The sequence below is a fragment of the Glycine max genome, chromosome 2, assembly GCF_000004515.6.
Source record: "Glycine max cultivar Williams 82 chromosome 2, Glycine_max_v4.0, whole genome shotgun sequence".
Classification (NCBI taxonomy): domain Eukaryota; kingdom Viridiplantae; phylum Streptophyta; class Magnoliopsida; order Fabales; family Fabaceae; genus Glycine; species Glycine max.
The window spans coordinates 37,938,359-37,949,917 of NC_016089.4; the positions used below are offsets into that span (position 1 = coordinate 37,938,359).

General features: G+C 31.6%; 2 protein-coding genes across 5 annotated transcripts; both read right to left on the bottom strand.

Annotated features, from left to right (window-relative positions):
• Positions 1 to 56: 56 nt before the first annotated feature.
• Positions 57 to 5,508, bottom strand: LOC100776653 (DNA-(apurinic or apyrimidinic site) endonuclease, chloroplastic). Of its 4 annotated transcripts, none has more exons than XM_014768301.3 (12): positions 5,360 to 5,508; positions 4,951 to 5,134; positions 4,744 to 4,844; positions 4,557 to 4,636; positions 4,129 to 4,365; positions 3,631 to 3,953; positions 3,134 to 3,244; positions 2,532 to 2,669; positions 2,388 to 2,435; positions 1,714 to 1,794; positions 1,006 to 1,165; positions 57 to 374 (listed from the first exon to the last, which is right to left on the bottom strand). In XM_014768301.3, exons 1-12 carry the CDS (start codon positions 5,407 to 5,409, stop codon positions 253 to 255), a joined length of 1,635 nt encoding a protein of 544 aa, XP_014623787.1. In that variant the 5' UTR covers positions 5,410 to 5,508; the 3' UTR covers positions 57 to 252. The 4 variants fall into 4 exon arrangements, 3 of the variants coding, with proteins under 3 accessions (XP_014623787.1, XP_003518153.1, XP_014623790.1); XM_003518105.5 differs by having other exon boundaries at positions 4,951 to 5,126; positions 5,360 to 5,494; XR_001385255.3 differs by having other exon boundaries at positions 237 to 374; positions 1,006 to 1,137.
• Positions 5,509 to 10,270: 4,762 nt separating this feature from the next.
• On the bottom strand, positions 10,271 to 10,916 carry LOC113000794 (uncharacterized). The gene is made up of 2 exons (XM_026127569.2): positions 10,617 to 10,916; positions 10,271 to 10,534 (listed from the first exon to the last, which is right to left on the bottom strand). The coding sequence occupies exons 1-2, from the start codon at positions 10,901 to 10,903 to the stop codon at positions 10,414 to 10,416; spliced, it is 408 nt and encodes a 135-aa protein (XP_025983354.1). The 5' UTR covers positions 10,904 to 10,916; the 3' UTR covers positions 10,271 to 10,413.
• Between the last annotated feature and the right edge of the window lie 643 nt (positions 10,917 to 11,559).

Sequence of the window (11,559 nt, forward strand, 5' to 3'; positions counted from 1 at the left end):
CATCTACGTGACTAAAGCAATTATACACTTATTCTCAATCTGTTGGGAGGTTCAAATTTCTGCAAGTTCATTTCATTAACATAACAGGACTTGATTCCCTGTCAAAATCTGTTAGCCAAGTCAAAATCAAGATATAGTATGTACAAGGATTACAGATTTTTCCAAGTTGAAGCTTCTAGACAAAAAAGCAAAAATCCCTGCTTGCAGTATATAATATAGGCTTGCCCATAACTTGGTGCTTGGATAGCAAAACTAAAGCTTGACAACAAGGCCAATAGGACAATGATCACTACCGGTAACATCAGGAAGAATGTATGAATCGTGAACTTTGTCAGCAATGGATTCTGAGACAAGGAAATAGTCAAGACGCCACCCTGTTTTTAAATTTTGAAACAAATCAACGAGAGAACAAAGAAGGAAGTTTACATGAAAGGCAATCAAAACTGAGAAAAAGGAACTTAAGTATTTTATTAGACTAATTGAAGAAATACGCACCATTACCTGTGTCATGTATGTACTTCCTCAAAAGTAATTCTCATAACAAGCAAATTTTAATTAGATAATCATAGACATGAAAAAAATGGTAAAGACCCCCACAGGGGTGACTTATGGCATGTGAGGGATGGAAGAACACAGTTATAATGCATAAATCTATCCACAGAACAGAAATTGACTAATGGAAACTCATGCATTTTCTTTTGTGTAGAATTGTGAAATCCTATTGAGTGCATTTGTCTCTGGAATACCCGACTCCCATCTAGAAGGAGCAAACAAATTGAGGAACATATGCAAAGGGTAAGGACTAAGGAGCAATGGAGAACTAGCAATACCATGTGAGCAAAATATGCATGTGCTTGTGCTCATATAAAAGCGTAACACAATCATGTAAAAGATAAGTGAAGCAGTTGAATTGGAATCTTATTAATATCTATACATAATACCACTAGATTCTACACACACAGTAAATTATATAATAAATCAATTTTAAGAGTGTGCTAGAAATACCTCTGTTAAACTTGCGTCCACCATGACGGTAACCCCAATATGTATATCCAATAACACCAGGATGCTGCCTTCTAAAGGTATCTACAAATCCCCTAGATAAGAAGTTCTTTGCAAATGATTTCCTCTCTTCATCTGTAAACCCAGCACTTCTCTTGTTACCCTATGGATATAAGTAACAATCAATACAGATTTTATGCACTTGGCATTCACATTTCAAACATACTGAATGGCATACTAGATGTCTTGCTCTCACTAGTCAGAACGATGAGACTTGGAGTATCAGTTATCACAGCAGGCCACTTAATTTAAGACAAAATCAGTCCACCTTTTCATCAGGGAAAATATCAAGCAAATTCTAAAAATGATTGAACAGAAAATGCTAACAGCTTAAGCTTGTAACCTAACAATCACAAGGATATCCCATCAGGTGACTCGGTATACATCTGTAAATATTTACATGTAAAACTCTTCAAAGTAAATATTAAAAAATGTAATACTGAAATTTGATTTCGAATTTTATAGCAAGCCATAATGAGAAGATCGAATTATATTTGAAATGAAATTTGACGATGCATACTAGCTTCTTGATTACTTCTTCTAAATCCAGTAATTTCTACCAGAAATAAGTGTCTGGTTTTATTGCTATTATTTACTAAGGCTTAAATCTGATACGGTTATCAGGGATAATAGTAAATCGGAATCACTTACAGCAGGGTTGTATATATCTATCTCTTCATGAGCACAATTTAGATCACCAGTCAAAATTACAGGTTTTGACTTCTCCAGCTCCTGTATCCAGCATAAAAAGAATCATTAATCCTAATAATACATAACAAAATTATTTTAATAAAATGGTAATAATCCTTCTGAGAGAAGCATTTTTACCTGAAAAGAATAGTAAGCAATGACCAAGGAAAAAAAGATGGAAAAAGGGTATACAACATTGGACATCATCCTGCTCTTCTTCAAATTTTTTGTAAAAATAAAGTGATGCTTTCCAAACATTATTAATATTTTGGGCTCATACTTATAGAATCACAATACTAGGATTTTCAGATATAGAACTACTACGTAGAAGAATTTGTTACTCTAAGATCACACAGATCATAGCTGAAGCTGAAACAAGAATCATGCTCCAAATGCCCAACATTATTAGATAATTTGGTAAGTAATTTAATGTAACAACAATAACATTACAAATTTTTCCAGCAGATGCCAACATGAGAAAAAATTATGTCTATGTTGACAAAGGAAAAGACGAATCATAAGATGGATGGTGTATTCTGACAAGACAAGAAAGTATAAGTGTTAAAGGAGCCATTATACATACAACACCACATTAAGCCTTATCCTACTAGGTGAGTGAAAGAAGCTACACATACTTTCAAATAATTGCTGAGAGATGGATCCCATTCAGTCACCCTGTAAGACTAGATTCAAATACAGAAAGATTAGTTGGATGAGGATACATTTTCAGAATGAAATGGGCATAATATAATGAAAGAAAAGTACTTTAATACAATTACCAATCTTTTCAAGCCATCTCCAGAATTAGGGACGTATCCACATATCAAATAAAATGTATCAAACTCAGCAGTTACAAGTCTACCCTCACTATCATGATCTGGTATACCTAGACCATATCTAACTGAAAGTGGCTTGATCTGCCAGAATTGAACAATATTAGAAAAAGTTATTAATATGAACACCATTCTTGCAATTTATAAAATGAGGATGCAAATGTCCAGGCTATCAAACAGAATGAAAATCATGTCAATCAGTATGAAAAAAAATGTAATTAGTATTTAGCTTGGTTGAAAAAGAATATTACTAAAGTAGGCAGCAAGGGCTTCACCTCAATTATATACAGAATCATTTTTTTCCATTATCATTAATCTCATTGCTAAAAATTTAACTAAAAAATGTGTACAACACATCATCACATAAACATTATGCAGCCTTAAGCATTAAGTTTCCACAAAAATGGCATGAGTATATTGTACAAGGAATAATCACTACTATAAACAGCTTTTTCTTCTAAAAGTAGAAAACATAATTTAATATTATGTGTTAAAACTTAAAAGTTTCCATTAAATATGAAGAGGCAGGATGAACACAGTCAACATACCCTTGAGATAATTGCTGTTCCAGAATAACCAAGCTTAGAAACACTACATGTCCAAAAGCTGTTAGCATAACCATCTATTAGACGCTGTTTGATTTCCTCAATATCCTTCTCCTGTAGGCAAACCAGAACATGAGCACCATGGATTTTCATACAAACAAGAAACATCTTCATCATGGTTGATAGATAATAAAAGGCAGCAACTATGGCTGTTAGGAATAGCTTCTCATGATTCACATCTTTCACAATTTTCAGATATACATTCTTTGCTATTCTCTATAAATACCAATATTTAGCATAATCCTTCAACAAGCATCAAAATATACATAACTTTACTACAATGTAACACAAAGAAGCACTTATAAACTAGCTCAAATAGTCAAACACAAGAAAAAAAGAACCAACTTTGCAATTATTCTCTATACATGTCTAACAAAACTGAAACCGAGGACTCTTGGAAAATATAACTCTGAAGCATAAAAAGACTGCCAATATTCTACCTGCAGTTTAGTCTCTTGCAAACACAATACATCAAAGTCTTCCCTTTGGGCAAGTTGAAGTGCTGAGAATCCTTCTAATTTTAGCAATGCTCTCAATCCATTGACATTCCATGACAAAAGCTTGACAAATTTCGTATCCTGAGCAAGCGATGGGGGTCTCATAGTTCTAGGATTATATGCAATCCAACCTTTTTGAGGCTTCTTGTGGGCAAGAACTGTCCATGGTTCAGTTTGAATAGTAGCTGTACTGATTTCCTCTGACTGTACAACAATGCTAGCAAAATCTGAAGATACTTTTTTCTTTGCCCTGGAAGGCTTAAAATCTGGGGGGGAAAAAACCATATAATATTGATGATTGATCCTTAGCTAAATGAGCGACATTTGAACCAAAATTGAGTCAATTGACAATTCAGAAAAAGAAAGGCGTTAAAAAGTAAAATTTGAGTAATGTTTTTTAGATGAAGAAAGTTAACGACTCTATGTATTATGCAGAAGTACCTGAATCCTCATCTGATTTCAATGAAACTTTCTTCTTGGTTGTCACTTTGATAGTTTTTCTCTCAGATTCTGATTGGTTTAACCTTCTCTTACCCTGGTTAAGTTCAGATATCTCTGGAGTTTCATTGACATTTTCAATATGGTCTTCATCCAATACTGTTTTAGCCTTCACTTCTACAGATGCATTTTCAGAAGAAATTAAAAGCCCTTGTTTTTCTTGTAAATGAGAATCTTGTTCTGCAAATGAACATACTTTCTAACCATTAGAAATTTAGAATTACACAGCTTGAGCTTGTTTCTAAAGAGCAACACAAAGGATAAGAAGTAAAGAAAGGAAGAAACTGTTTGGAGACAATAATTGATGTCGAAAAAAAAAAAAAAACTCTTCATTTCCATCCTTCCCCCAGAAGCAGTAAGAGAATGTATACCGCACATGTTATTGTCCATGAAACTCTTCAAGGCAGACAAAAGATCATCTTTACGACCTTTGGCAGGGACTTTAAATCTCCTGAGAATTCAAACCATTCCCAAGATATATAACATCAACAATATTGCATATTACTAAAACTAAAACAATAGGTAGCTACTTGGTAAGAAAAATACACATCTCCTTACTTCAAGGTTTTCCGGAGTTCATGAACAGTCATTGTGTCTACTATTGTTGGGTCATTTCTTAACCTCTGAATCTCAATCGAATAGCTATTAACATCATTCTCCTACATTATTAATGTATAGTGAAAAAGCGAAAAAAAGGGGGGGGAACAGGATTACAATACGCAAAGGTAGATAACAAAGACAATGTTACTGAAACATCAATTAGACCTCAACAACAAGCTTCTTGGAACCAGGGCTTGCTTCCAACCCTTTAAGCTTCACATTCTTCGTGTCCTCAACAAATGGTGACAAGGGTTTTGATGAATTTGAAAAGGGTCTTTTAGACCCCATTGCTTTCACAGTTGGACAAACCAATGTCTTAGCATTCAAATGCTTCAGAAACACTGCAAAGCTACAACATTCTTAGTCAGTTCAGGTACCCCAGATGGATTTAGATTCGATTAACATGCTCCAACAAGTATGGTGCAACATTTTAAATTTATTCAAAAAATCAATTAACACAAGGAAAATTAAAAATGTAACCTTTCAAGAAAAAGTACACAACATAATATGCATTTTTTTTATTTACGTGGATTTTAAAGTGGAGAATGGATAAAAGACACGGCGAAAGAGAAACCTGGTGAGATTGACAGAAGTGGTAGACACGAATTGCAGGAGGTGTTTCATGGGAGGTAAAACACCGAACAGAGAACGAAAGGACTGAGAAATGAGAAAGGGCACAGAACTAAAATAGAGGAATCAAACTTCAATCAGAAATGTTATGAAAAGTGTCTAATATGCTATTTTGAACAAGTTTTTACGGTTAACTAAAATTTATTTATTAAAAATCATATTTTTTTTATATATCTCTTTTTATTTAATGATTTTCTACTATTTTATAATTTTTAATAAATTCTAATCAATGCTAAACTGTATTAGAGAGTGTATTGTTAACACTTTTTACCTCTAATTCATGTGTTTTCATTAATTTTGGCTTTATATTATTTAATACCTAATCTTAGTCTCTCAATTTTTAGATAATAATATTTTTTTTTCTATTTTGTTAAATATGTAAGTTTTATCTCTTATTTTACAATAAAAATATTTGGAATTCAAAGAATTAATATAGTGGTATAAGACCTAGTTGCATTTATATGTGTGTAAGAACATCAGTTTCAATTCTCATTATATTTTAAATTTCATTGATGGCGAGTAGAATTAGTATCCAACCTAATAGATAAGGGAACATTATGGTCTCAAACTTAAGACAAAAAAATTGGTTTTTCTATTTTAAAATTTTCATAATTTTGTTTCAATCTTTAATTTTCATGATAATTATTTATTTTATTTCTTACATTTTAATTAAATCATTTCTTAGTGGTAGCTTAAATGAATACAATGTTATATCTAAGTATCTAGGATTCAATTGGATAAAAAAAAACTTAAAGCAAAATTTAGGATTGAGCCAAAATTATAGGTTTGACTAAATATCATTATTTTAAAATAAAAGAACTAAAATTATAGATTGAATAAAATAAGAAGATCAAAATTATATTTAAACTTAAATATAATAATTTTTTATAGACCACAAATATTCTCTATTAGAGATAATTTTGTTTGATCTGAATAAGATCATCATAAAAAAAAAATCTTCATCTAAATATTTAATATAGTTGTATACTCAACATTCAAACTCAAGAATTCTGATTAACGCTTAAATATAATAAATATTCACAATTATATCATGTCCAAAATAAAAGACAAATTTTCATTTCAAATAAATGTTCTCCAATTTAGTAATTGTTAAGATAAAAATATATTGATAAATTAACATAAATTTAATATCTTAATATTTATTTATGAACCGTAATTTAAAAATGATCTTTTTTTAACATCACAAAATTTAAGAATACAATGAATAATACTACATGAGAACTCGGTTTAAAGTAATGTTCTGTTTTAATATAAAAAATATTTTTTTAATATAAAAAAAATTCTTTTTTAATATAAAAATATTCTTTTTTTAATATAAAAAAATATTCTTTCTTTCATAACGCAAACAATATTTAGAAGTATCTAATGTAGTATTAATTAATATTAAATCTGGAGTAGCTCGGTTTGTTAGTTCGTGTGGCTGGCAATCATAAAGTCGGAGTTTCAAGCCCTCCTCCTAGCCTTTTTTTGTGCTTTTTCATTTATATTCTGGTTCGTAAACTCTTTTAATTTATTTTATTTTTGAGAATTTTCAACCAGCTCTTTTGTTAAATTCAAAGAATATATTCAGTGATTATTATGGTTGTTAAACTTTTTTGTTTTCTAACTTTTTAGGGAATTTTCAATCAGCCTTTTTTGTGAAAATCAAAGAAAAAAAATATCCAGTCTATATAACTAATTAAATTGATCGAAATCGAAATATTTACTAATAAGTTCAGACATTTCGGTTTCAATAGAGATCTCTTGAGTACTATTATAATGCCAAGACTTTTACCCCCCGCCCAAGAAAAAAAAAAGGAATGCTAAGACATTCTTAAATTCTTATAAATGTAAAAGTAAAAAAAGAAAGAAAAAACTTCAATAAGAGTTTTGACAAATCACATTCAACGTGTTTAGGTTTAAGCGTATTTTAAAATAATGTCTTCAAGAACGGAACCAGACAAAATTTTAACAAAAATGATAAACAAAACTAATAATGACTAGTTTTTACTATTAATAATTATTTAAAATTTAGTTTCATAAAAAATATCAACACCCCAAAAATTAAAACCTAACAAGTAGATGTGTGGGTTATTTGGTTAGGATATAATTGGACTTTTATTGTTTTTAATAAGAAAAAGATGTAGGTTGAATAATCAAATATATTTGGTGATTAATTGGAGACGCATGTGATGTGTGATCACAAAAGTGAAGTGAGTCTTTTGGGATTTTCCGCCTTGTGATTATATTTTGTGAGGTGTGACTATGTTGAGACAATTGTGTTCATATAAGAGGAGAGATTGTCATTAAAGAATTCGTAAAGCTTGTGAAACACCATATTGTATTGTGACAATGAAACCCACATTGATTTATAAGACAATCTCACTCGAGAGAGTTGTTGAGGAGTCATTCTTTAGAGTTGTTGGATGACCACATATTAGTACTTGGGAAATGATCACAAGATGTATCTGTCCTTGGGGATGTGGCATCGAGTAGTGACTATTGTCACAAAGCCAGCTTGGCAACCCTGATTGAAGCAAGTCATTATCGATTGGTGAGAGTCTATCATTGTACCATGGTGGAAAGGTGTACTTCCAATAATCATCCTAACTATAATCCTGTGAGACCCGGTAAACAACCACATCACTTTGGTTAATAAATTGTGTGTGACTTCTTGAGTCCTTCTATGTGTTGTTTAATGAAATAGGAAGATTCACCCTTTTATTTTAATTCTTAGGCTCAAATGGCAGCACCTATGGAGATGATGGAGATATCATTTTCTTCACCTTCATCATGTTTCTTTTGGGGTTTAGTTTGACATGCAGTTTTGTGATAACTACTAGGATCTTTTTCTTTTTATGTATTTTGATACTAGAGTAGACCTAGACTTTAGGACTTTTGGCACATGCATATTCAATCATCTTACTTTATCACCATAAGTCTTTTTGTTTATACTTTGGGGTTGTATCTATTTCCCTTTGCTTAGGAAAACATCTATGTTATAACACTCCTTATTATATATGTATGTTTTGTAGCTAGAAATATCTTATTTTTATTCATTTTGTTACACGATACCAACTTTTGAAATTAATCAATGAAAAGTTTTTAAACTTTCAACCTACGGTTTCTTAATTTACTGTATTTGAGCAATCAAATAGTGGAAGCACTACTAGAAAATAAGGTTTTAACATCGGTTATTTAAGACTTTCAACATCGGTTATTAATTGATGTTGAAAGTACCGATGTGGAAAGTAGTATCATTAACATCGGTTTTTCAAAACCGATGTTAACTAATAAATACAACATTGGTTATTTAAATAAGCGATGTTATATGATACGAATTATGAAAAAAAAATTATAAATCTATAAATCAACATCGGTTTTTTAAAAAACTGATGTTGTAAGTGATATTTAACATCGGTTAGTTAAATAGGCGATGTTATATGATACGAATTATGGAAAAAAAATTACAAATCTATAAATCAACATCGGTTTTTTAAAAAACTAATGTTGTAAGTGACATTTAACATCGGTTTTTTAAATAACCAATGTTAAATGTGACATGTGACATCGGTTTTTTAAAAATTAATGTTGTAAGTAACATTTCACATCGATTTTTTAAAAATCTGATGTTTGTAAGTGATATTTAACATCGATTATTTAAATAGGCGATGTTATATGATATGAATTATGAAAAAAAAGTTATAAATCTATAAATCAACATCGATTTTTAAAAAAACTGATGTTGTAAGTGACATTTAACATCGGTTTTTTAAATAACCGATGTTAAATGTGATATTTGACATCGGTTTTTAAAAAACTGATGTTGTAGGTGACATTTCACATCGGTTTTTAAAAAAACTGATGTGAAATGTCACCTACAACATCAGTTTTTTTAAAACCGATGTTAAGAAATGTTGAGGTAAGTGACATTTAACATCAGTTTTAAAAAAACTGATGTTGTAGGTAACATTTCACATCAGTTTTTTTAAAGACCGATGTTGTTTAGAAATTTACTTTTAACATGATGTCTGTTTTTTCAATAAATCCCAAAAATAACCTGCAAATTTTAAAATCAGACCACACAACATATAATTTTCATTCTATTTTGAAACAGTTTTTACCAGAAAATTCAATAAGAAATTTACTAATTACTATGAATTTAAAACATATTTAATGTTGAGACATGAATTGTAAATTAAGCAAGTAAATATAAACTACAATTACAAGATTGTCTAAACATCCTAAGTTTCATTTTTCACTTTCAAATAGTACTTTGCCCACTGGTTGCGAAGCGCCTTCAATCTTTCTGGTTCCAATGGTCTAGGATCAGTGAAATACTGCATGATATAATAAAACATAAGTTAATAATATATTAGCAATCATAATAATATGAAATTTGGTGAATCAAAAATTACCATTTCCCAATTATTCTGGAAATTTCCTAAGATTATAGTTGACATCCAATGCATGACGTAATACCCACATTCAGTGCTTCCTTTTTGTCTATTACACTAAATACATTATGAAATTTAGATATGCAACGTTCAGTACAAATTAGTCTACACAATACTAAAATATAAGTGAAAACATATTGTTTAAATAACTTACTTTAACAACAATCCACCTAGCAGGAGGCTTGGATTTACTTTGTTGAGTATCGTCAAGTCCTTTCAAAGCACTATTGAATACAAACATAGATTCTTATTGTATATTTAAAATTTTGATTTACCTGACTAATGCTAATGCAAATGTATTAAAAAACAACACTGACCTATTAATTATGCCTTTGAGGTAGTTGTCTGGCTTATTATGCAACGAACAAAACCAAATGACAACATTTTCCTTAGGCAAAATGACGACCATTTGCCAATGTGCACTGCAGTGGAGACCAATATATGTTATTATACTATTATACATTATTTAAATTCATTTGTTGAGTTTAAGTTACCCATTCAAGTAGGCTCCTAGGTACACATCCCGTTTTGAATTTTGCATCTAGTCCTTAATGTAATTTTCTGATTCAAATTGTGATTGGCCAGATCTCTGGATAGACTGTGGCTCGAGGAATCCATACACATCGATATTCCCAGCTCGCATACTTGTCTCAGTCATATGCCTATTGTTGTTAACACAAAGTAAATTATGCATGAAGGTAAAACAATAAATTAGGTAACTAACAATAATCTAAATTGACTTACAGAATCCACAACTGTATAACAGATATGCTGAGACATTGACCACCATGTGCAATTTCAGACAGATCTTCATGCTTTATGTACAAGGGAAAGTTTTCATTAAATAGGCCAAACAAGATAGCATCCCACATAACCTGCAATGGCTTCAGAAAAAGCTGTGGAATGGTCAATGTCATTAGATATAGCGGATCATCGACCTCATCATCCGGCCTATCTGCAGGTTTCGCGGGTCTCACAGCTCCCTGTTTATCCAACATAATTAATTGACATAATTTAATCACAGTAAACATTTTAATTGGAAAAATAAGCTTTTAATGACACTAAAATACATGTTCTGATAAACGCTTGACTAGATGTGTCGGCCAAGCAAGGAATGTGTTAAGAGCCTGTCCCATGACCTTAACCTCTTTAGTGGGTACAGGAATGGGAGCATCTACATCTCTAATCTCCTCAACACCAACCTTAACTTGATCATGCAGCAAAGGAATGTTGTGAATTGTTGTAGATCCCTCATAAACTCTTCCCAGGGCAACCAGGCGAGAAGGATATTCTTCAATATACAACCCACATTTGTATGAGTCACCGGTGTCTAGATCGTTCCCTGAGGGATCAACACAACTCTCCTTTGTGCTGACACGAGCAGCTGAAGGACCAACATCAGGTTCAGGAGGCAGTGCGAGTCCCTGTGATTGCATTTGGCTGAGGGATAACATTAGTCGTCGAGTGACTTTTTCTGTGATTGAATCCTCTAGTTGGTCCTTGATTTGTTGCGTCAACTGTTGCAGGTATTCGGGAGCAATGGAGGAGGTCCTTGAAACTGATCCAAAGTATTGTTTGATGGTTATACCGGCTCCTATAGCACGCACACGACCAGGGTGTTCTGGTCGCCCAATGGCAGCAGTCAGTATATCATGACGTCCATGGGTAACAAAGGAACCCTGTGAGG

Excerpts from the sequence above, each read along its gene's own strand:
- LOC113000794 (XM_026127569.2), bottom strand. The coding sequence starts at position 10,903 with ATGTTTACTGTGATTAAATTATGTCAATTAATTATGTTGGATAAACAG. Across the intron at positions 10,535-10,616 it reads GTTATACAGTTGTGGATTCT|GCATATGACTGAGACAAGTA; the intron begins GTAAGTCAATTT and ends TAACAACAATAG.
- LOC100776653 (XM_014768301.3), bottom strand. The coding sequence starts at position 5,409 with ATGAAACACCTCCTGCAATTCGTGTCTACCACTTCTGTCAATCTCACC. Across the intron at positions 4,845-4,950 it reads CCAAGAAGCTTGTTGTTGAG|GAGAATGATGTTAATAGCTA; the intron begins GTCTAATTGATG and ends TTAATAATGTAG. Across the intron at positions 2,436-2,531 it reads GAGATGGCTTGAAAAGATTG|TCTTACAGGGTGACTGAATG; the intron begins GTAATTGTATTA and ends ATTTGAATCTAG.